The sequence below is a fragment of the Phymastichus coffea genome, unplaced genomic scaffold (assembly GCF_024137745.1).
Source record: "Phymastichus coffea isolate CEN01 unplaced genomic scaffold, Cenicafe_Pcof_1.1 PCOF00005, whole genome shotgun sequence".
In the NCBI taxonomy this organism is placed as follows: Eukaryota; Metazoa; Arthropoda; class Insecta; order Hymenoptera; family Eulophidae; genus Phymastichus; species Phymastichus coffea.
In genome coordinates, this window is record NW_026706816.1 from 8594957 (window position 1) to 8621130 (window position 26174).

General features: G+C 37.4%; 1 protein-coding gene across 1 annotated transcript in view; it reads left to right on the forward strand.

The window, feature by feature from the left end:
- Positions 1–26174, forward strand: part of LOC131667616 (protein unc-79 homolog) — a gene marked incomplete at its 3' end in the record, with an annotated part of 3688809 nt that overhangs the window by 663614 nt on the left and 2999021 nt on the right. The window contains exon 9 of the mRNA XM_058941149.1: positions 2202–2506. Coding sequence (XP_058797132.1) covers positions 2202–2506 — 305 coding nt within the window. The remainder of the gene's footprint in view (positions 1–2201; positions 2507–26174) is intronic.

Below are 26174 nucleotides of genomic sequence, written 5' to 3' on the forward strand. Positions count from 1 at the left end.
CCCCCCTTTCCCCTTTCGCTCGATGTGTCTCCCCGCTTCAGACTCGAACGAATTCTTAGCCTAGGACTTCGCGCTCCCATTTCATCCTTCACAGGTGATAGCCAGCCACGCACGCGCCCAAGACTGACGGCGACGAGGAGGGAGGCAGCGGGGAAACCACCCGACCATCACAGCGACCAGCAGGACCTTGCCGAACCAGCTAACGCTGCAGCGCTACCTGTTCTCCTAACGCGAGAGCACGGTAGCTGGTGCCCAACGAAATAAATAAAGCTGCACGCATTACTCGGCTCCCTGCGCCGCTGGCGACAGTGCGAGACCGGAAAAATTGGTGTCATTCATTTTTCCCCTCCCTCTCCCCCGTCGCAGCTTAATTCTTACTTTTTACGTGATCCAGACAGGTATTTGTTCTACAGTAAAAGCAAATCGTAAGAAAATGCATTAGCTGATAGTCAAATTACAGAGAGGTGAAGTTTAAGTACTCATAGCGATACTTGGATGACACTCAAGTAAAAAGATAAATGTAGCATTCACATCCTGATAAGCGTGCATGCACTAGAATTTTAGAACAGTGGAAAGAAAAAATAATCAAACAAGTGAAGATATTACAAAACCATCAAGTATTATTGATTATAACCATTATATGGGAGATAAATATAATGTTAATAGATAATTATCTATAAAAAAGTTAGTGAAAAAAAAAATGAAATGGTCCCGTAAACTATTTTTTCATCTCGTTGATTTCAGTTTAGCAAATGCTCATGCTTTATATCAAATTGAAAATAAAAAATAACCTATTTCATTTACTTCCTTTAGATTAGAAATCGTCAGATCTTTACTCAACCTTGATCCTACTTAAATTTTCGATTGCAATAGTGACTCTCCCGCGTATTCATTAGGTTAACATTTTCTTAACAATTCAACAAGTTAAAGATGCCACTTGTGCTCTTTGCGTAAGATTATACGTTAAACATCTTGTGCATGTATATCTTGTAATAAACTTTTGTGTGTAGTACCATGCTTTGAACAATATCATACACTACCAATATTGCCAAAAGACCTACCTGATGTGGTAAGTGTTACCTTCAAAGTAATACTAACGCTTCGTTGTGAGAGATAAGGGGTCCTACGCAAAACAAGCACCCCGTCATGAGAGGTAAGAGGACTCACAAAAATCAAGCATCTCGAAGGAATCGGTTTTTTACCATGACACGTTGTCAATTCTGGATAACACTAAGAGCGAAAATAAAAGTAAAACTATTCACATAATATTTTTTTCAAACGTTTTCATTTTGATTTTCCTTACTTATGCTGTTTATGTTTGATCAAAAACTAGGGCACGGGAATTCGTCGATAACCAAATATTTTTTAAGATTGGCGATGCAGAAATTTTGAGAGAAAATTCGTGTTCAACGTGCAATAACGCATCAAAAACTATGTGATACATATGCAGATTCTGACTTCATAAAATTCTTCATTTTTCTGAACGTTTTTAGCATTTTCCTAAGACTGAAGGGTTAGGAACAAATTCTGATAACAGGTTCGTACTCAGCATGTAAAAATACATCAAAAACCATGTGTCACAGTTTTTGAAAACAAAAGAAATATACCTGTTATGAGGATAACTATAGGTATATAATACACATATATGGCATTGAGAAAGCTGTTCTGAGTCATTTAACCTTAAAATATTGATTCCCCAGATAATGCACAGGGTTATGATTGACTTTACAGCTTAATTAATATTCAGCAATCAAAAAACCTTAGGTATACCAAATTTGAAGCTAAAAGAGCAAAAAAAATGTTTAAATTATCCGTAACGTTCAGGCCAGAGGTGGTCGCAATATCAACCATTTGTGACTTAGGGTATATAAAACTAGTGATACGATGTTTGGAAACATGAACATTGATAAAAATAGAAGGTTATTTTGAACTGGGAAATATCCGGCGTCTAAAGGTTAAAAACTAATAATATTATTATTAAGAAGTTTTCCGAATTAATATATCTATAAATATATTTCGTTGTAATGTTATCTTTTCTATAAGAAGGTAGATTGATTGCTGTCAACAACCTATGTATATATACTAGTCAGTTGGCAACTTATGTTAGACTGCTTTAATTCGAGATAATTGCAAGTGTAACGGGTTGCCGTACACAGATGATTTATAGGTATTACATGACCATTACAATTAATGTATTACAGCTTATTGAAAGAGGCAGAGTCTACTGATTCCTACATCTCCTTAAATATGAAGGACAACGCTACTACAGGACAAATATACGATTCAGAAAATAAATTTAGCAATAATGAGTCCACTAGCTTAGAAGAACGTCAGCTTCTAGGTCGATATGGTATATGGCTGCTTATCGGTTTATGCTCTCCCGATCAGGATGTACCTAAAGAAATACTCGGAAGAATGCTATCTATGCTATTTCATTGGTTTCACATAACTGCATATTCATTCGATGATACAAAAAAACGACTTATGCATCTAATTTTTTCTGTTGGTAAGCTAATTTTTTATTATTCAAAGTTTTATTAATTGAAAACCTATCTATCTCAACGTTGAACGTCATTTTAAACCAATAATATATCTTTCATTAAATCTATGTCTTTCTGTAAATTGTAAAATACTTGACATTTAAATCAAAATTGAGATAAACCAATGATATTTGACGATTTTCAATATCTTGAAAAAATTTTAGTTTTCTTAACATTCTTAGATTTATATATTTTTTATTGGTGAAAAAGAAAAGAAAACACGAATAGCTACGCGGGGGGGGGGGATGGTCAATAAGTCTTTACAGAGAGAAGGAAAAAAAGTTTTGCGTATGTAATTTTTTTTTATTCTTCAACATAATCTCCTTGAAGGTGGATACATTTTATTAAACGGCCTTCCAGTTTTTTTAAGCCATCAGAAAAATATGACATCTGAAAACCCTCAAAATAGGAATTTGTTTCGGCGATGACTTCTTCATTCGACGTGAATCATTGTCCGGCAAGCCATTTTTTGAGGTTAGGAAATAAGAAAGTCACTGGGAGCGAAATCAGGCGAATATAGTGGATGGTCAATTAATTCGAACTTTAAATCGCTAATTTTTGCCATCGAAACTGCACACGTGTGAACTCGAACATTGTCTTGAAAAAAGAAGCATTTTTCTTTGTTCAAGTGAGGATAATTTTCTCTGATTTTTTCTTTCAGCTAACCTAATAATGACGCATAATATTGTCCAGTGATCGTCTGGCCCTTATCCAAGTAGTCGATGTAGATGATTCCATACGCATCCCAAAAAACCGTGGCCATAATCTTGCCAGCTGACTTTACTGTCTTTGCCTTCTTTGGGGCTGGTTCTCCTGCGGTAATCCATTGTTTGGACTGTTCTTTGGTTTCAGGAGTGTAGTGGTGTACCCATATTTCATCTACAGTTACGAGTCGACGCCAAAAGTCTTCCGGATTACGACGTATGCGTGTCAAAAGAGCCTCAGAGTAGACGCGGATTCGTTTGTTTTCAACCGTGAGCAAACGCGGCACCCATCTTGCTGAAATTTTTTTTATCGCCAACTTTTCATGCAAAGTTGAAATGATTGTATCCTTTGATACCTCTGTGGTCTCAACTAATTCTCGCAATTTCAATCTTCTAATACTCAACACGATATCGTGGATTTTCTTGACCATTTCGGACGTACTCACTTCTACGGGGCGTCCTGAACGAGATTCATCTTTTGTTGTTGTACGGCCGCGTTTAAATTAATTTATCCAGTTATAAACAGTCTTAAACACAGGGGCAGACTTGCCATGAACGGCGTTCAACTCAACTGTGATTTCTTTTGGTGTAAGGCCTTTCAAATGAAAATGTTTCATCACCGCTCGAAACTCTGTTTTTTCCATTTTTCAAATAAACCAATAACTTTTTGTTCAACCAATGCTCACGAAAAAACGACTCAATGAATCGAGCTGAAACTTTGTACGATATCTAGTTAGTAATATTGCTTGCCAAAAACATCATAATTTAAGCGTGACGAGCGCCATCTCTTTTATTTTGTAAAGACTTATTGAACCCCCTCGTAAGCTAGACAGATGTTAGTTTGGAGGGGTACCAGATCAGTAAGGGTATTGACTCACGCGTGATCTGAATGTCGTGTGTTTCAAAATCACCAGTCCCAGATTGCTCTAGCAAGCTTTGGCTATTATGCAGAGCCTCCCCAACCCTCTTTAATTTAAAATAATATTATTAAATATCCACATATATCTCCGAATATACTAATACAGATACACATACACACGCATGCAAGCACGCGCGTGCAAGCGCACACAAACATATGTAAGTAGGGAAGATTAACAATAATCTATCCCTGAAATTTGTAGTTTGCTACCGATGATCGCTGCTCTAACGACGCGAAGTCGAGTATGAACGATGGTCGTATACAAAACAGAACTCACTCATCTAACAAAGTTGTACTGTACACAAACGCACTTATATGAGTTATCAGAAAATATGTAGATCGGGCGATCCTTCTGAAACGTCACTCCTGGTCCTCGTCGCAAATAGATCTCAATGGAAAACGTTGTTGGAGGTTCCCCTTGTTCTTTCACTCACGATGCTGTATTGTATGTACTGAACTACATTATAAATATATATATATATATATTATAACGGGGTGGATTAACTTGTACAATAGGGATTTAGTTAAGAACAAACTCTCACGATGCAGAGCTAATCGCCGCTCCTTTAAACACGTATGGTTATACGTGTATTCGCCTTTACGTTTCATACTTTCGTTTCAGTGTCTTCCTTCCAATCGAGTTGAACTCACCTTAAGTCACCTGACTTATGACATTCGATCTATCTTAGGTGTGAGTGACCTAATGCTTAATCCGACTAATCCCCTAGATGAAATCGGTTTAAAATTTTATCCGAGATAGTTTCGTTAAACTATTAGGAAACGAAATGATATAATGCGGCGAATAAAATTAATAATGTTTAATTCTAGAAAATTACAGTCTTTAATAGGCCGAAAGACTAACGTACGCGAATAGGATTTACAATTATTAATAATAATACGGGGAGAGAGAGGGAGATTATTCGAAACTTTGTCGCGAAAACTAACGCTCGGCGCGAATACAAAAAATAACGATCGCGATAGACAAAATACTCTCGCTAGTATTTTGTCGCACAATAAAAGAGAGATGCACCTACCCAGCGGTGCAATTACGATGATCAACCGTAATTATTGAAACAAATGGAAGGTGCTCCTTAGATCAGCTGCGCTGCTTCGCTCGCTTTCAAATTTGCTGCATTGCTACTGCTTTATTTACTGCTGCTGTGATGCTGCTACTATGGTTGCTTTCTCGCTCACTCACGCGTGTATCAAAAATTCCAATAAACTGTTTTATAAAAACGGCATAACACAGTGAAAACTAATTGGCGGTATTACACTAAGTAACAGCTGAGGCTTAACTGAAAACTTTTAAACTCTCGTGCGCTCTATCTCTCTCTCTTAGTCGTTCGTTCAAGCATCGCGAGTGTACCGAATCGCAAACGGATCTATTAATCGAATCGACTATCGTTGTAATATACAGGATGATTCAGAAGGATTATAGTTCCCGAAAATGGGCTGTAGAACAAAATTTTCTGAATCGATTGCCGTTTTCAAAAAATTTTTATCATCAATACTTTCCGAGAAAATTAATTTAAAAAATTAATAATTTCGACCAATCAGAGCGCCGTTTCGGTCGACTACAAAATTTTTCCTCTGTTGCTATTTTCCCCTCCACTTGGCCGTAGCAACCGAAGCGGTGATTGAGACGACGCGGTAACTAACATTGCAAAATATCATTGGTTTCTTAGCAGCGCATCGAAGAAAGAATCGCCTTGTAAAGATGTCATTTTCTTAGAATAAACCGTCTAACAATGTCTTATAATTTATTTTTTTATAACTTCATAACAAACATATACATTTAAAGTAATTTTACGTAATTTTATAATAATTTTACGTAATAAGCGTACGAAAGTACGCGACTTCGATGTCGATCTTGGCAATATTTTGCCACTTTAATTCGAATGAAACCTTTTTCATTCAAAAGGTCATGATAAGATGTGTTCACGAATCTTTTTCTGACGCTCGGAAAAGCCTCTGACATTAACCGGAGAAGAGAGGGAGAAAGCCGTGCGACCGCACACTCGTGAGTATCCACCTTCAATCGCGATTTTGGCAATGTTTTGCCACTTTTATTCGAATGAAATCTATTTCATTCGAATGATCATAGAGGAGAGAGGCTGTAAAATTTTCCCAACGCTCGGAAAAGCCTCTGATATTAACCGGAGAGGAGAGGAAGAAAGCCGCGCAGCCGCGTCCTCGTGAATATCCACCTTCGATGGCGTTTTTGGCAATGTTTTGCCACTGTTATTCGAATGAAATCTATTTCATTCGAATGATCATAGAGGAGAGAGGCTGTAAAATTTTGCCGGCGCTCGGAAAAGCCTCTGACATTAACCGGAGAGGAGAGAGGGAAAGTTTTATCATTTATTTTTGTTAATAACTTTATAACAATCATATAAATTATCAGTAATTTTTCTAATCAAATCAAAAGTGATTCTTTTAGTTATTACTACAAATACAAATAAAGAGCATTTAAGTAAAAATTTAATAGTGAGACTTTTTATTTTCAATTATTGCTTATTGAGTGAGAATAATTGTATCTCGCTCACCATTCGGTATTACTGACGGTGACATTACTATTCGTGAAACATTTGCCGACACTTCGAAAAGCCTCTTACATTAGCTGTCGAGGAGAGGGGAAATACGCGCGGATAAGCGTACGAAAGTACGCGACTTCGATGTCGATTTTGAAAATTTTTTGCCATTTCTATCGGAATAAAATTTTTTTTCTTTATCATTCGCTGTTGTTTATAAAAAATATTTTGAATCAATTATTCAACAATTTTTTATTTTTAAAAATTCAAAGTACAAAAAAAAACATAAACTTCATAAATTAAAATCTTGAATTTGACGGAAACTTTTGTATTTAAAATTAAATATCAGAACATGTTTATTGAAAAATTTGATGCGTTTTTATTGTCAAAGTTTTTTTTTACAAACATGTGGTGGCGCTATCCTTTACAATAAGTTTCATCATAGTGTGCAACCAATTTTGTTTAAGTTGCGTTCGGTGCGAATAAAAGTGGCAATTTCTAAACTACATTCCGGCATTAATTACACAGGCCGACAAAAAATTTTACCAAGAACCCGAGTATAGTTTTCCGAAGGTTTTTTGCGCGCTGAATCCGAATCCGAGGTCAGAATTACTCTGGTGGCTCCGGTTTTCGAGATATCCTAACCTTAAAGTGCAAAAAACGCGATTTTTGCCTATGTAGGTTATGTAGCAAAGAAAAGAAATTTTTTTTCAAAAAACTGTATACATCAAATTAAAGTATGAGTTTTCTTCTTTCAAATGCCGTAGAGTATGCTCGGATATCTTTTTTTTTCACGAAGTTACACAAATTTGAAATAAAAAGCACTTGGCTAACTTGCTCTACCCAGTGTCATGTGGGTGTGCCTGCTTAGGGGTTGGGAGGGCTGGTTTTAAAGGGTTGAGGAGGTATTTGGGGATGAGGCCTATCTAGATCATATTAGTACGCATACCTGTGATTAGAAAATGAGTTTTTTTATCAAAAAGCAGTTAATTAAACTTGCTCTACCCAGGGTTATGTGGGTGAGCCTGTTTAGGGGTTGGCAGGGGTGGTTTCTACCCGTAAGAGAGCATTTTGTAAATAGAAGCACGATGCTCACAATATTTTTTAGTGTTTTGTCATATTTCCAAGTTTGGTTTAAATTGGTGAGTGGCTCTTTAATATGGTTACTTGTTAGATAGCTTGGGCTGAATGATGTGGTGCTTTTTAAATTCATAAAATTTGAAATTTTCAAATTTGTGTAACTTCGTGAAAAAAAAAGATATCCGAGCATACTCAACGGCATTTGAAAGAAGAAAACTCATACTTTAATTTGATGTATACAGTTTTTTGAAAAAAAATTTCTTTTCTTTGCTACATAACCTCAAATATAGGCAAAAATCGCGTTTTTTGCACTTTAAAGTTAGGATATCTCGAAAACCGGAGCCACCAGAGTAATTCTGACCTCGGATTCGGATTCAGCGCGCAAAAAACCTTCGGAAAACTATACTCGGGTTCTTGGTAAAATATTTTTGTCAAATTCTGTCGGCCTGTGTTATGGGTGATCGCGGGGGTCGTGGCAGTAGAGGTGGAGGTCGAGCTGGAGGTCGTGCGGGTGGCCGAGGAAGGCCTGTCGGTCGTGGTGCACCGTATACGGGAGCCCAGTATACGGAGATGATTATTTTTTACGGCGAGGCCGGGCGCAATGCTAACGAAGCCGCGCGTTTGTACGCGGCTACGTTGGACCGCAGAAAATCGCCTGATTTAAGGCGTCCGGATGCAAATATCATTTTAGGAGTGGTACATCGTGGTTGAGAGAATGGCAACCTCATTCCCCTTGCTCATCGAGGTGCTGGACAAGGAGTAGTCGGTGCTCCACGTGTTGTACGCAACGTGGAAAATGAAGAAAATGTATTAGAGTGTTTAGAAGAGGATCCGACTAGGAGCATTAGAAACGTGGCAGGCATGCTGAATCTAACCTACTCTACGGTAAGTAACATAAATTATGTTCAGGTGAGGTGGGTGAAAATAATCGAATCATGATTCAATTTTTATAACACTCTAGATTTATTTAATTTCACAAATACAAGAAACCGTTTGACGATGAATATTACAAAAAACAAGCAATTTAAAACTACAAGAATATTACAGATATAAAAATAAAAAGAACGCTTTTGCAACAAAATACGCAAACTTTGAATTACTTAAAAATCACGGAATCGAGAAAAGATCCATAAAATGTCTGGAAGGTGTCCGGCCATCCCTCGCTAAATTTACGCGAAGTCGCCTCTAAAATAGCTAAAGCCCGTGTGTTGTTTTTGTCTCTCGATTCGGTTTTAACTACTCCGAAATTTTCCATTTCTATATAGTCATGAACTAATTTTTCTAATTCCGCGAGCTTTTCTTGTTCCGTCATCTCCTACTCGGTAGCGATATAACATTTCGCGAGTATTTGCGAATCTCTGTTCGAATTCTACCTGTTTTCAATGTATCCATGTACCGACCAGCCCAATCGCGTGTGTGAAACAACGAGCCCGCTATCCCCAATCCGCCGCGATTCGTCACACATAATCAACGGCCAATTGTCCTGTCCTATCAAGATGCTCAACTTAACGTCGTACGGGTATATCGGGATATCGTGTTCCTTTTTAACGTCCTGTACGAGCTCTATCGACAATGTTTGCAGAGGCAGATCTAGCTTTGGTACAATTAGCGTATGAGCGATCTTTTCTTGGCCAAACGGCCCGCTGACTAAAAAACTAACTCTCTCGCAACGAACCACACTCATACCATACAAGCCGCGTATGCTTGTCCTCTAAAGGGCTCCCCCGTCAAACCGACATGATCCGCGAATCCCCTGTCGATTAGCGTAGCCGTTGCTCCACAGTCCAACAATACGCACGTCGTCGCTATCCTTTTTGGCCCGTCGATGTTTAGCGGTACGGCGCGTAAAAGGCCCGTGCGAGCCGCTAGTCAAATTCTTCGAGAAGTTGACTTGCGATCTCGGGTGCGTGATTCGTCGCGACGCCTTCTCTCGTCGCGATCTCTCTTGTCGCCACGGTCTCTCTCATTGTCGCGACCCCTCTTGTCGCGATCTTCCCTTCGATCAGCATTATCACGTCGGCCTCCGCGGTCAGAATTATTCCGGCGGTCGTGGCTACCGAAAGAATGCAAGAGAGTGTGATGGTGTTTACTGCAAGTTTCGCAAGTTTCCTTCGCGTCGCAGTCCCTTCGTGAGTGCTTGTCGCCCAGACACTTGAAGCAGAGTCGCCACTGCTTGACCAAAAACCACCTGCGCCTAGTACTTTCGTTTTTAAACTCGCGGCAGTTTCTCAATTCATGGTTCCCGCGGCGACAATGCAGACATCTGTTCCCCGCAGGTGGTCTTTCTTCATCGTACCCTTGTCCCTCCGCTGCAGCGCATACCACGGCAGCTCTCGACCTCCTCGTTGAACCGTCGCTGCCCCTTGATGACGCGATCTGGATGTCGAATATCCCAGCACGCACTGCCAAATCCGACTCCCTGCTCATAAATTTCGCGAGCTTTTCCAGAGACGATGCGTCGGACAGCAAGTCGCTCGCATTTTCGACATATCGATAGTATGTCGATTTCAATTCGTCCGGGATCTTACTAGCCCGCTTAATAGCAAATCCATGCTATGCAAATATTCGTTCAGTTTCAGCAACTTCAGCCCGTCAATACCTCATTCCAGCTGAGTCGCGAACGAAACCAATTTGCCTTTGCCAGATTTCAGACACGGCAGCGCATACAGGTCACGAACGAAATCCTGAGCTATCATAAACCTATTCCCGAAGTGTTTTTCTAACTCGGTTATGACATCTTTCGGATCCTCGGTTCTTGCCAAAAGTGTCTTCACGAGGTCGTAGTCTCGTCCTTTCAACGCTCTTTCTAAGCGCCCGATGTTACGACGATCGCTAAAATTACTCGCGGACTCGGCGTACGTCCTATGAAAATGAATCCATTGCAGAGGCTTTCCGGAAAACTCCGGTAATCGCTTGTCATAATCTAATTGATCGCTCGCGAGAACATTATTTGCAGCGCTCTCGCGGATTACGTTGGCTGTACTGATTAAACTACCGGATAACAATGATACCGTTCTTTCGAGTAAATTTACGCCTTAAAAATCGCTAACGCTTGCGCTACCTTGATCGTGAAGTTAACGATTCGCCTCGCTGGTGACCACGTAACTCGTTGATGCTGTTGTTGAAGACGCTGTACTAGTGACGTTGACCTCCGGCTCGAGCGAAGGACTCAGCTGCAGTCGTTGCCGTTCATCAGATGGAGTCGATTCTGTCGGTGACACTACAGGTGGCTTGGTTGTTCACTTCCGTTGACGGCGGGTGGACCTTGGTGCCCTTTGCGCACCACCGCGCCCTGACCTCGTGCGGGTGACTTTCCTTGGCGAAGCTGCTACAGGAGTTGCAGGTGCCGCAGGTGCAGCTGCTGGCACAGCTGCGACAACCTCTCGCTGGACTTGCTTCGCAGGTGGCCCCTGCTTGTTGGCCGGCGCGCGTCATTTTCTCATCACCGTCGTAGAGACACAGATGAACTTCACGAACACCAGAAACCGCACAACAAACCACTATAGCAGTAATCTCGACTTCGCACAATTTAAACGATGTTCCTCACCCGGGGCACCGATTTTTTAGGGGTGAGCAATTGTACCGGAGAGATTGAATAAAGGAGTACACTGAGTTTAATATTTATTTTATTTTTAATAAACTAAGTTACAATTAAATTAGAACTAAATAGTCGGCGTAAAAAACCTGACCGTGTGAGGAAAAAGCCGCTATTTTACAAATTAAAGATCTCGACTAGGATCGAGTTAACGCGCACGAGTCCAAAGAGAGGCACAACTCGCCTCGTTAGAATCTGGACGTAAAGTGACTCGCATCTCAGTTTCACGTCGCATGTTGCCGAATTTTCTCGCCAGCCTCGCCGTCAACGCTGCCCCGCCGCGTGCACATGTTTACTTTTGGGCCTTGCAGGCGCGCTTTGGCACGCTGGCACGCTTACCGCGTTCCCGCTCTCTCGCCCTCCGACTCTCTCGCTCGCTCTCACTCGCCAGCCTGCCGGTCCTAGGAGCAATCTCAACATTGCCCTATCCGTAAAATTCATCAAGTAAGATGAGGTGACCCATACAATTAAGAGTAAAACTCCAAATGGGGTCTGCAGCTTTCGGGGAACAAGCTCCGCGAATCTGAAAATTCTAGCTTCACGGACACGTAACGCATCCCGCGCTTATGCACGTCCATGGGTCGAGTTTGAGCTCCGAGAGCAGTACCGCTGGCTCGATCGCAGGTTCGCAACAAGCCGCCCCGGTGTATATACTTGCGACATTCGTTCTCGTTTGTCCTTTCACACTCAACATCGACGATCGCACTCGTACGTCCATTCCCATCAAGCAAACGATTACAATAAATTGTCGTAAGCCGCTCGATCCTGAGTTCGTTACTTCATTACAGACTTATCCTCTAACCACAAGCTAAACTAATTATCATAATTAAAGTAACTTACCAATTACTCAGTCGTGGATTCATGTTCCTACTTGTCGCGCCGCGTGATAATACCCAGACTTGAGATCAGCAGTTAATTTTTTATGGCGCGTCTTCGGATTTCGGCCGAAGGTTCGAAGTCAAGCAGTGTCTGCGGTGACTATGATTCACACTTCTCGTGAACCTGCATGTCTCATCTCACGCGACCCATTTCGTCCATTCTTTGATTTTTAATGCCTTCCTCGACGTTTTTTACAAGTGTTATTAATTTCCTAAATTGTTCTTCAGTGGCTTTAAAGCAATTTCTCTTTTGAGGAAACAGGCGACAACGAACACAACCCTTGCGCTTTCTCTTTAATAAAAACAGGTGAAAGCTAATACAATCCTTACACTTTCTCTTTTAAAAAAAAAAACAGGCGAAAGTGAACACAACCCTTACACGTGTGCCTAACCCGCTCGGGCGCGTTAATTTCCCTATTTTCCAATGTGCTACGCTTTCATTTTCAAAGGTCCGTCCTGCACACCACGTGTACAACTCAAAAACTCTTTCTCGTCTGCATAATCCATTACTCGATATTTGGAACGTCCGGAACAAATTATGAATGTGAAGTTCGTAATATTAATTTGCACGTAAAACATTATTTTTAAATTAATTTTTAACTATTTTAGTCGACTCGTGTGACCTTAGTAGTTATATAAAACTACATATTAATCAATAATAACCCTTAATAACAGCCCTGAAATAACTAACCCTAAGAGTCAAGTTCGCTCTATGACGATATCGGAGTACACGACTGCGATGGCATTTTTGGCAATGTTTTGCCACTTTTGTTGCAATGAAATCTTTTTCGTTCCAAAGATCATAGTGGAAAGAGGCTGTAGAACTTTTGCTGGTGCTCGGAAAAGCCTCTGTCCCTTGCAACATAGAAGGGAAAGCGCACAGCCGAGAATACGAAATTACGCGAATTCGATGGCGTTTTTGGCAGAGGTGTGATGGCACCTTTTTCATTCGGACATAAAATATTCGTGAAACTTTTGCCGATGCTCGGAAAAGCCTCTGATATTAACTAGAGAGGTGTGGGAGAAAACATATTCATCTTCAATTTACTCAGTGAATAATGGTAGTGGTATGGTTGTTATGCGATGCCGAATATTCTGAATGCTTAAGACTTTATATCTACATTCCGTATGGCAGATTTCAAATCGTCAATGATGACCGACGGATGCATAGACTTCTCAGTATCACTTTAAATCCTTTCTATTCTTTACGCTATTATGTTTTTTTTTTCTTTTAATCCATTTATTATTGGTAGATATTTTTCAGATGCTGTTGGTTGCATATTATTTTGTTTTGTCCCAATATTTTGAAAAGATAGTTTTCTTTGACTATTCTGTTTAGTAGTTTTTCCAATGTCCAACAAGAAACTTAGAAATAAAACAATTAAGAGAAAGTGGCCGGCTGCTCAAATAATTTTATTATGTAGAGCCTTTGTGTATTACATTTACAGCATCATCGTTAAATGGTTTCATTTGTAATACATTAGTAATAGCAGTAAATGTAAATTCACAAAACATGTTTTATTTGTCGTTAGAGTAATCTAATTTATGTTCGATAATTTATATCTAATCACTATTCTATATTTTTAACTTAGGTACAACGGATCATTAAGGATAACTTCCTCCATGCGTATCACTTTCGTAAAGTTCAACAACTGAACGAAGCAGATTACCATGTGCGGGTTGAATTTTGCCAAAGGTTATTACGTAGAATCGAAAACGATGAACATTTTTTAGAAAACATTTTATTTACCGATGAATCGACGTTTGGGAGAGACGGAACGTTCAACATGCATAATAACCATTATTATGCTGTAGAAAATCCCAGATTAGCTATTGTAAATAGATACCAGAATCGATTTTCCTTGAATTATTGGTGTGGAATCGTGAAAAATGAAGTTGTAAGTACATACAAATATATTTCTACACAAATATATATATTTTTTATTTATTTACAAAATTTATTTACAATCTGTCAACCTTAAATAAAAAGGACAATCAGTAAATTATTTTACGATATAGACAATTTTACATGTTATCAGCAGAGTACTCCAGTAAGTATTCTATCTCGATCTTGTAATGCGAAGATACTTCTTTTTATATTGAGTTATATTGTGTCTTCTTTATTTTACGTTTCTTAAGTCCTGTATTAGTAATCGATTCCGAAAGAAGTTTGCTAATACGTTTGTTTGAATGGTTTCCTAGTTTTGTGTAGTATTTTGCGAATAAAGTTTGAATTTCTTCTTTCTCTGTTGCGATCTGTACATCATTTGGAATAATTTCGCTTGGAACGAACTACGGCGCGTGTGTTATGCTGTGTAGGACTTTCGATTGCAATCTTTCTAGGATTTTAATGTTCGAGTTTGAAGCGGCTCCCCATAGTTGAATGGCGTAGGTCCAGACTGGCTTGAATAATGCTTTAAATAGCAGAAGTTTATTTTCAATTGTTAGCTCCGATTTTTCCTCAATAAGCTAGTACATTTTCCTCCATTTCAATCCTAGTTGTTTTCTCTTTGTGAATATATGTTCTTTCCATGTCAATCTTCTATCCAGATGTATACCTAAGGATTTGACATGGTCTTTCTGCATATGTATTTGTCATTCAACGAAATATGTGGACATGTATTTTTACGGAGAGTAAATGTGGTGTGAATTGATTTACTCTCGTTTACTATTATTCTCTACGCATTTAGCCAGTTTTGGAGATAGTTATTAACGTAATTTTATAGTGTTTCCCATGCTATTGTTGTTTCTTGATGTGTTGTTAATATTGCTATATCGTCTGCATATGTTACTGTCAGAATATTTGGAGACTTTGGTAGGTCCGATGTGTATAGCAGGTATAGCGTTGATCCTAAAACACTGCCCTGTTGTACACCTGCTTTTATTATTTGCCATGTTGATACTTTTTTATTGTTTTTTACCTGAAATGTTCTGTCTTGCAGGTAAGATTGTAGTAAATCACTGTCAAATTTGGGAAAAAATCCCCCTATGTTGAGAAATATGCCTGTATAGTACAGTTTTTTTGGTAAAACGATAATTCCGGGTACTTTTTGAACACACCTGGTACTATAAAGATGATTTGTTGATATTCTGTATTCATTACAGTAGTGGAGCATTGGTTAATAGCTACAGTTAGGAGTGAGTTTAATGTTTGTATACTGTTTTCTATGACAGTAGTTGATTTGAGAGGTACATTACATTTATACGTTTCTCTAGGAAGCTTGTATATTTTTTCCAGTATGTTATTGTGAGGTTGTTTACAATTTGTGCACAGTAGATTTAGAGTGACTATTATAGGTGAATGATCTAATGTAAGGTCAAAGCATGAGGAAGCTTACATATGTGTTTTATTCATACTTTCAACTATTGCGAAGTTAATCAAATCTGGTTTCCTGGACATTGCAGTTCCTCCGTATACTTTATTCAGTGGATGATTCGTTTTATATAAGGTGTAGTTTGGTATACTGAGATAGTTCTTGCTTGTAAAGTGTGTTTCTGATATCAACATGATGTTTATATTTTCATAGTTTAAGAATGATTTTAATTCCAAGTACCTTTGCATTAGACCACTTGCGTTACAGATATTGAGTTTTAAACTAATCATTTTGATAGTTTGTTTACTAATACGGTTAAGGGATTGAGCATAGTGTTCATTCTTTGCATCAGCTTCTGCATGATATGTTCAAGTTTATTTGTGTTATTATTGTTGGAGTGTTTACTGGGCTTTTGTGTAGCACTTGTAAATCAGCCTGATAAATAAATACAATAATGAATAATAATAATTAAACTTAAATCTTATTACCTTTGACGTATATACAATTTTTTTTAAATCAGTCTCTGTATCTCAAGTATATTGAAAATATAATTTTTTTATTATATTCACATTCAGATTGGTCCAATAAAATTGCCCAATTATTTGGGCGTTGATAATTACGTAGAATTCCTGCAAAATCATCTTCCGAGATTGTTGCGCTATTTACCTAATCAAGATCGGCAAAACATATGGTATCAGCATGATGGAGCTCCCGCTCATCGAGCTGCTGGAGTGATTAATCTGATGAACCATATATTTCCGAACAGATGGATTGGTCAAGGTGGAGAAATCCATTGGCCTCCACGATCACCGGATTTAAACCCACTTGATTTTTTTTAATGGGGTTCTTTTAAAGATTGTATATACGGAACAGAGATAGAAAATTTAGAAGATCTGGAAATCAAAATAACAATGGCGTTTGAAAGCGTAACGGCTGAAATGTTAGCTGCAGTATCATCTTGATTTCGTTGCAAGCAAACCACGGTTAAATTATACTCGGTCGTACGGAACAAGCTTTGAAGATTTACAATTATAGTTTTTTTATTCCTCCTTTATTCAATTTTTTCTTTAATTCCATGATTTTTATGTTTCATTCTTTGTTATATATGTTTTATTAATTTGGTTCAGTGTTTCATTGTTTTGACAACTTTTTTGAAAACTTTTCTGAGGACTTTTCTGAGGCCTTTTTTGAGGGCTTTTTTGCGGACTTTTTTGAGTATTAATTTGAGGACTTTTCTGAGGACTTTTCTTAGGACTATTATGAGGACTTTTCTGAGGACTTTTCTGAGGACTTTTTTGAGGACTTTTTTGAGTTCTTATTTGAGGATTTTTGGAGGACATATCTGAGGGCTTTTTTGAGGACTTTTTTGAGTATTAATTTGAGGACTTTTCTGAGGACTTTTTTGAGGACTTTTTTGAGGTCTCATCTAAGGACTTTTTTGAGCACATTTCTGAGGACATTTCTTAGGACTATTATAAGGACTTTTCTGAGGACTTTTTTGAGGACTTTTTGAGTTCTTGTTTGATGACTTTTTTGAGGACTTTTTTGAAGACTTTTCTGAGGAATTTTTGAGTTCTTATTTGAGAACTTTTTGAGGACTATTATGAGGAATATTTTGAGGACTTTTTCGATGACTAAGTTGAGGACTTTCTTGAGGACTTTTTGAGATCTTTTCTGAGGACTTTATTGAGAACTTTTTTGAGGACTTTTTTGAGGACTTTTTTGAGGACTTTTCTCAGGACTTTTCTTAGGACTATTATGAGGACTTTTCTGAGGACTTTTTTGAGGACTTTTTTGAGTATTAATTTGAGGACTTTTCTGAGGACTTTTCTTAGGACTATTATGAGGACTTTTCTAAGGACTTTTTTGAGGACTTTTATGAGGTCTCATTTGAGGACTTTTTTGAGCACATTTCTGAGGACTTTTCTTAGGACTATTATAAGGACTTTTCTGAGGACTTTTTTGAGGACTTTTTGAGTTCTTATTTGATGACTTTTTGAGGACTTTTTTGAAGACTTTTCTGAGGTCTTTTTGAGTTCTTATTTGAGGACTTTTTGAGGACTATTATGAGGACTATTTTGAGGACTGTTTCGATGACTAAGTTGAGGACTTTTTGAGGACTTTTCTGAGGACTTTATTGAGAACTTTTTTGAGGACTTTTTTGAGGACTTTTTTGAGGACTTTTCTCAGGACTTTTCTTAGGACTATTATGAAGACTTTTCTGAGGACTTTTTTGAGGACTTTTTTGAGAGCTATTTTGAGGACTTTTGTGAGGACTTTATTGAGGATTTATTTAAGGACTTTTCTGAGGACTATTTTGAGGACTTTTTGAGTACTATTATGAGGACTATTTTGAGGACTTTTTCGATGACTAAGTTGAGAACTATTATGAGGACTATTTTGAGGACTTTTTCGATGACTATGTTGAGGATTTTCTTGAGGACTTTTTGAGGACTTTTCTGGGGACTTTATTGAGAACTTTTTTGAGGACTTTTTTGAGGTCTTATTTGAGGACTTTTTTGAGGACATTTCTAAGGACTTTTCTCAGGACTTTTCTTAGGACTTTTCTTAGGACTATTACGAGGACTTTTCCGAGGACTTTTTTGAGGACTTTTTTGAGGACATTTCTGAGGACTTTTTCGAGATCTTTTATGAGGACTAAGTTGAGGACTTTATTGAGGACTTTTTTGAGGAAATTTCTGAGTACTTTTTTGAGGACTATTATGAGGACTTTTCTGAGGACTTTTTTGAGGACTTTTTTGAGTTCTTATTTGAGGATTTTTGGAGGACATATCTGAGGGCTTTTTTGCGGACTTTTCTTAGGACTATTATGAGGACTTTTCCGAGGACTTTTTTGAGGACTTTTTTGAGGACATTTCTGAGGACATTTTCGAGATCTTTTATGAGGACTAAGTTGAGGACTTTATTGAGGACTTTTTTGAGGAAATTTCTGAGTACTTTTTTGAGGACTATTATGAGGACTTTTCTGAGGACTTTTTTGAGGACGATTTTGAAGACTTTTGTGAGGACTTTTTCGAGGACTATTTTGAGGACTTTTTCAAGATCTTTTATGAGGGCTAAGTTGAGGACTTTTTTGAAAACTTTTCTGAGGACTTTTCTGAGGACTTTTCTCAGGACTTTTCTTAGGACTATTATGAGGACTTTTCTAAGGACTTTTTTGAGGACTTTTATGAGGTCTCATTTGAGGACTTTTTTGAGCACATTTCTGAGGACTTTTCTTAGGACTATTATAAGGACTTTTCTGAGGACTTTTTTGAGGACTTTTTGAGTTCTTATTTGATGACTTTTTGAGGACTTTTTTGAAGACTTTTCTGAGGTCTTTTTGAGTTCTTATTTGAGGACTTTTTGAGGACTATTATGAGGACTATTTTGAGGACTGTTTCGATGACTAAGTTGAGGACTTTTTGAGGACTTTTCTGAGGACTTTATTGAGAACTTTTTTGAGGACTTTTTTGAGGACTTTTTTGAGGACTTTTCTCAGGACTTTTCTTAGGACTATTATGAAGACTTTTCTGAGGACTTTTTTGAGGACTTTTTTGAGAGCTATTTTGAGGACTTTTGTGAGGACTTTATTGAGGATTTATTTAAGGACTTTTCTGAGGACTATTTTGAGGACTTTTTGAGTACTATTATGAGGACTATTTTGAGGACTTTTTCGATGACTAAGTTGAGGACTATTATGAGGACTATTTTGAGGACTTTTTCGATGACTATGTTGAGGATTTTCTTGAGGACTTTTTGAGGACTTTTCTGGGGACTTTATTGAGAACTTTTTTGAGGACTTTTTTGAGGTCTTATTTGAGGACTTTTTTGAGGACATTTCTAAGGACTTTTCTCAGGACTTTTCTTAGGACTTTTCTTAGGACTATTACGAGGACTTTTCCGAGGACTTTTTTGAGGACTTTTTTGAGGACATTTCTGAGGACTTTTTCGAGATCTTTTATGAGGACTAAGTTGAGGACTTTATTGAGGACTTTTTTGAGGAAATTTCTGAGTACTTTTTTGAGGACTATTATGAGGACTTTTCTGAGGACTTTTTTGAGGACTTTTTTGAGTTCTTATTTGAGGATTTTTGGAGGACATATCTGAGGGCTTTTTTGCGGACTTTTCTTAGGACTATTATGAGGACTTTTCCGAGGACTTTTTTGAGGACTTTTTTGAGGACATTTCTGAGGACATTTTCGAGATCTTTTATGAGGACTAAGTTGAGGACTTTATTGAGGACTTTTTTGAGGAAATTTCTGAGTACTTTTTTGAGGACTATTATGAGGACTTTTCTGAGGACTTTTTTGAGGACGATTTTGAAGACTTTTGTGAGGACTTTTTCGAGGACTATTTTGAGGACTTTTTCAAGATCTTTTATGAGGGCTAAGTTGAGGACTTTTTTGAAAACTTTTCTGAGGACTTTTCTGAGGACTTTTCTCAGGACTTTTCTTAGGACTATTATGAGGACTTTTATTAGGACTATTATGAGGACTTTTCTGAGGACTTTTTTGAGGGCTTTTTTGACGACTTTTTTGAGGACTTTTCTGAGGACTTTTCTGAGGACGATTTTGAGGACTTTTATGAGGAATTTTTCGAGGACTATTTTGAGGACTTTTTCAAGATCTTTTATGAGGGCTAAGTTGAGGACTTTTTTGAAAACTTTTCTGAGGACTTTTCTGAGGACTTTTCTCAGGACTTTTCTTAGGACTATTATGAGGACTTTTATTAGGACTATTATGAGGACTTTTCTGAGGACTTTTTTGAGGGCTTTTTTGACGACTTTTTTGAGGACTTTTTTGAAGACTTTTCTGAGGTCTTTTTGAGTTCTTATTTGAGGACTTTTTGAGGACTAATATGAGGACTATTTTGAGGACTGTTTCGATGACTAAGTTGAGGACTTTTTGAGGACTTTTCTGAGGACTTTATTGAGAACTTTTTTGAGGACTTTTTTGAGGACTTTTTTGAGGACTTTTCTCAGGACTTTTCTCAGGACTTTTCTTAGGACTTTTCTTAGGACTATTACGAGGACTTTTCCGAGGACTTTTTTGAGGACTTTTTTGAGGACATTTCTGAGGACTTTTTCGAGATCTTTTATGAGGACTAAGTTGAGGACTTTATTGAGAACTTTTTTGAGGAAATTTCTGAGTACTTTTTTGAGGACTATTATGAGGACTTTTCTGAGGACTTTTTTGAGGACTTTTTTGAGTTCTTATTTGAGGATTTTTGGAGGACATATCTGAGGGCTTTTTTGCGGACTTTTCTTAGGACTATTATGAGGACTTTTCCGAGGACTTTTTTGAGGACTTTTTTGAGGACATTTCTGAGGACATTTTCGAGATCTTTTATGAGGACTAAGTTGAGGACTTTATTGAGGACTTTTTTGAGGAAATTTCTGAGAACTTTTTTGAGGACTATTATGAGGACTTTTCTGAGGACTTTTTTGAGGACGATTTTGAAGACTTTTGTGAGGACTTTTTCGAGGACTATTTTGAGGACTTTTTCAAGATCTTTTATGAGGGCTAAGTTGAGGACTTTTTTGAAAACTTTTCTGAGGACTTTTCTGAGGACTTTTCTCAGGACTTTTCTTAGGACTATTATGAGGACTTTTATTAGGACTATTATGAGGACTTTTCTGAGGACTTTTTTGAGGGCTTTTTTGACGACTTTTTTGAGGACTTTTCTGAGGACTTTTCTGAGGACGATTTTGAGGACTTTTATGAGGAATTTTTCGAGGACTATTTTGAGGACTTTTTCAAGATCTTTTATGAGGGCTAAGTTGAGGACTTTTTTGAAAACTTTTCTGAGGACTTTTCTGAGGACTTTTCTCAGGACTTTTCTTAGGACTATTATGAGGACTTTTATTAGGACTATTATGAGGACTTTTCTGAGGACTTTTTTGAGGACTTTTTTGAAAACTTTTCTGAGGACTTTTCTGAGGACTTTTCTCAGGACTTTTCTTAGGACTATTATGAGGACTTTTATTAGGACTATTATGAGGACTTTTCTGAGGACTTTTTTGAAGACTTTTCTGAGGTCTTTTTGAGTTCTTATTTGAGGACTTTTTGAGGACTATTATCAGGACTATTTTGAGGACTGTTTCGATGACTAAGTTGAGGACTTTTTGAGGACTTTTCTGAGGACTTTATTGAGAACTTTTTTGAGGACTTTTTTGAGGACTTTTTTGAGGACTTTTCTCAGGACTTTTCTTAGGACTATTATGAAGACTTTTCTGAGGACTTTTTTGAGGACTTTTTTGAGAGCTATTTTGAGGACTTTTGTGAGGACTTTATTGAGGATTTATTTAAGGACTTTTCTGAGGACTATTTTGAGGACTTTTTGAGTACTATTATGAGGACTATTTTGAGGACTTTTTCGATGACTAAGTTGAGGACTATTATGAGGACTATTTTGAGGACTTTTTCGATGACTATGTTGAGGATTTTCTTGAGGACTTTTTGAGGACTTTTCTGGGGACTTTATTGAGAACTTTTTTGAGGACTTTTTTGAGGTCTTATTTGAGGACTTTTTTGAGGACATTTCTAAGGACTTTTCTCAGGACTTTTCTTAGGACTTTTCTTAGGACTATTACGAGGACTTTTCCGAGGACTTTTTTGAGGACTTTTTTGAGGACATTTCTGAGGACTTTTTCGAGATCTTTTATGAGGACTAAGTTGAGGACTTTATTGAGGACTTTTTTGAGGAAATTTCTGAGTACTTTTTTGAGGACTATTATGAGGACTTTTCTGAGGACTTTTTTGAGGACTTTTTTGAGTTCTTATTTGAGGATTTTTGGAGGACATATCTGAGGGCTTTTTTGCGGACTTTTCTTAGGACTATTATGAGGACTTTTCCGAGGACTTTTTTGAGGACTTTTTTGAGGACATTTCTGAGGACATTTTCGAGATCTTTTATGAGGACTAAGTTGAGGACTTTATTGAGGACTTTTTTGAGGAAATTTCTGAGTACTTTTTTGAGGACTATTATGAGGACTTTTCTGAGGACTTTTTTGAGGACGATTTTGAAGACTTTTGTGAGGACTTTTTCGAGGACTATTTTGAGGACTTTTTCAAGATCTTTTATGAGGGCTAAGTTGAGGACTTTTTTGAAAACTTTTCTGAGGACTTTTCTGAGGACTTTTCTCAGGACTTTTCTTAGGACTATTATGAGGACTTTTATTAGGACTATTATGAGGACTTTTCTGAGGACTTTTTTGAGGGCTTTTTTGACGACTTTTTTGAGGACTTTTCTGAGGACTTTTCTGAGGACGATTTTGAGGACTTTTATGAGGAATTTTTCGAGGACTATTTTGAGGACTTTTTCAAGATCTTTTATGAGGGCTAAGTTGAGGACTTTTTTGAAAACTTTTCTGAGGACTTTTCTGAGGACTTTTCTCAGGACTTTTCTTAGGACTATTATGAGGACTTTTATTAGGACTATTATGAGGACTTTTCTGAGGACTTTTTTGAGGGCTTTTTTGACGACTTTTTTGAGGACTTTTTTGAAGACTTTTCTGAGGTCTTTTTGAGTTCTTATTTGAGGACTTTTTGAGGACTAATATGAGGACTATTTTGAGGACTGTTTCGATGACTAAGTTGAGGACTTTTTGAGGACTTTTCTGAGGACTTTATTGAGAACTTTTTTGAGGACTTTTTTGAGGACTTTTTTGAGGACTTTTCTCAGGACTTTTCTCAGGACTTTTCTTAGGACTTTTCTTAGGACTATTACGAGGACTTTTCCGAGGACTTTTTTGAGGACTTTTTTGAGGACATTTCTGAGGACTTTTTCGAGATCTTTTATGAGGACTAAGTTGAGGACTTTATTGAGAACTTTTTTGAGGAAATTTCTGAGTACTTTTTTGAGGACTATTATGAGGACTTTTCTGAGGACTTTTTTGAGGACTTTTTTGAAAACTTTTCTGAGGACTTTTCTGAGGACTTTTCTCAGGACTTTTCTTAGGACTATTATGAGGACTTTTATTAGGACTATTATGAGGACTTTTCTGAGGACTTTTTTGAAGACTTTTCTGAGGTCTTTTTGAGTTCTTATTTGAGGACTTTTTGAGGACTATTATCAGGACTATTTTGAGGACTGTTTCGATGACTAAGTTGAGGACTTTTTGAGGACTTTTCTGAGGACTTTATTGAGAACTTTTTTGAGGACTTTTTTGAGGACTTTTTTGAGGACTTTTCTCAGGACTTTTCTTAGGACTATTATGAAGACTTTTCTGAGGACTTTTTTGAGGACTTTTTTGAGAGCTATTTTGAGGACTTTTGTGAGGACTTTATTGAGGATTTATTTAAGGACTTTTCTGAGGACTATTTTGAGGACTTTTTGAGTACTATTATGAGGACTATTTTGAGGACTTTTTCGATGACTAAGTTGAGGACTATTATGAGGACTATTTTGAGGACTTTTTCGATGACTATGTTGAGGATTTTCTTGAGGACTTTTTGAGGACTTTTCTGGGGACTTTATTGAGAACTTTTTTGAGGACTTTTTTGAGGTCTTATTTGAGGACTTTTTTGAGGACATTTCTAAGGACTTTTCTCAGGACTTTTCTTAGGACTTTTCTTAGGACTATTACGAGGACTTTTCCGAGGACTTTTTTGAGGACTTTTTTGAGGACATTTCTGAGGACTTTTTCGAGATCTTTTATGAGGACTAAGTTGAGGACTTTATTGAGGACTTTTTTGAGGAAATTTCTGAGTACTTTTTTGAGGACTATTATGAGGACTTTTCTGAGGACTTTTTTGAGGACTTTTTTGAGTTCTTATTTGAGGATTTTTGGAGGACATATCTGAGGGCTTTTTTGCGGACTTTTCTTAGGACTATTATGAGGACTTTTCCGAGGACTTTTTTGAGGACTTTTTTGAGGACATTTCTGAGGACATTTTCGAGATCTTTTATGAGGACTAAGTTGAGGACTTTATTGAGGACTTTTTTGAGGAAATTTCTGAGTACTTTTTTGAGGACTATTATGAGGACTTTTCTGAGGACTTTTTTGAGGACGATTTTGAAGACTTTTGTGAGGACTTTTTCGAGGACTATTTTGAGGACTTTTTCAAGATCTTTAATGAGGGCTAAGTTGAGGACTTTTTTGAAAACTTTTCTGAGGACTTTTCTGAGGACTTTTCTCAGGACTTTTCTTAGGACTATTATGAGGACTTTTCCGAGGACTTTTTTGAGGACTTTTTTGAGGACATTTCTGAGGACTTTTTCGAGATCTTTTATGAGGACTAAGTTGAGGACTTTATTGAGGACTTTTTTGTGGAAATTTCTGAGTACTTTTTTGAGGACTATTATGAGGACTTTTCTGAGGACTTTTTTGAGGACTTTTTTGAGTTCTTTTATGAGGACTTTTCTCAGGACTTTTCTTAGGACTTTTCTTAGGACTATTACGAGGACTTTTCCGAGGACTTTTTTGAGGACTTTTTTGAGGACATTTCTGAGGACTTTTTCGAGATCTTTTATGAGGACTAAGTTGAGGACTTTATTGAGAACTTTTTTGAGGAAATTTCTGAGTACTTTTTTGAGGACTATTATGAGGACTTTTCTGAGGACTTTTTTGAGGACTTTTTTGAGTTCTTATTTGAGGATTTTTGGAGGACATATCTGAGGGCTTTTTTGCGGACTTTTCTTAGGACTATTATGAGGACTTTTCCGAGGACTTTTTTGAGGACTTTTTTGAGGACATTTCTGAGGACATTTTCGAGATCTTTTATGAGGACTAAGTTGAGGACTTTATTGAGGACTTTTTTGAGGAAATTTCTGAGAACTTTTTTGAGGACTATTATGAGGACTTTTCTGAGGACTTTTTTGAGGACGATTTTGAAGACTTTTGTGAGGACTTTTTCGAGGACTATTTTGAGGACTTTTTCAAGATCTTTTATGAGGGCTAAGTTGAGGACTTTTTTGAAAACTTTTCTGAGGACTTTTCTGAGGACTTTTCTCAGGACTTTTCTTAGGACTATTATGAGGACTTTTATTAGGACTATTATGAGGACTTTTCTGAGGACTTTTTTGAGGACTTTTTTGAAAACTTTTCTGAGGACTTTTCTGAGGACTTTTCTCAGGACTTTTCTTAGGACTATTATGAGGACTTTTATTAGGACTATTATGAGGACTTTTCTGAGGACTTTTTTGAAGACTTTTCTGAGGTCTTTTTGAGTTCTTATTTGAGGACTTTTTGAGGACTATTATCAGGACTATTTTGAGGACTGTTTCGATGACTAAGTTGAGGACTTTTTGAGGACTTTTCTGAGGACTTTATTGAGAACTTTTTTGAGGACTTTTTTGAGGACTTTTTTGAGGACTTTTCTCAGGACTTTTCTTAGGACTATTATGAAGACTTTTCTGAGGACTTTTTTGAGGACTTTTTTGAGAGCTATTTTGAGGACTTTTGTGAGGACTTTATTGAGGATTTATTTAAGGACTTTTCTGAGGACTATTTTGAGGACTTTTTGAGTACTATTATGAGGACTATTTTGAGGACTTTTTCGATGACTAAGTTGAGGACTATTATGAGGACTATTTTGAGGACTTTTTCGATGACTATGTTGAGGATTTTCTTGAGGACTTTTTGAGGACTTTTCTGGGGACTTTATTGA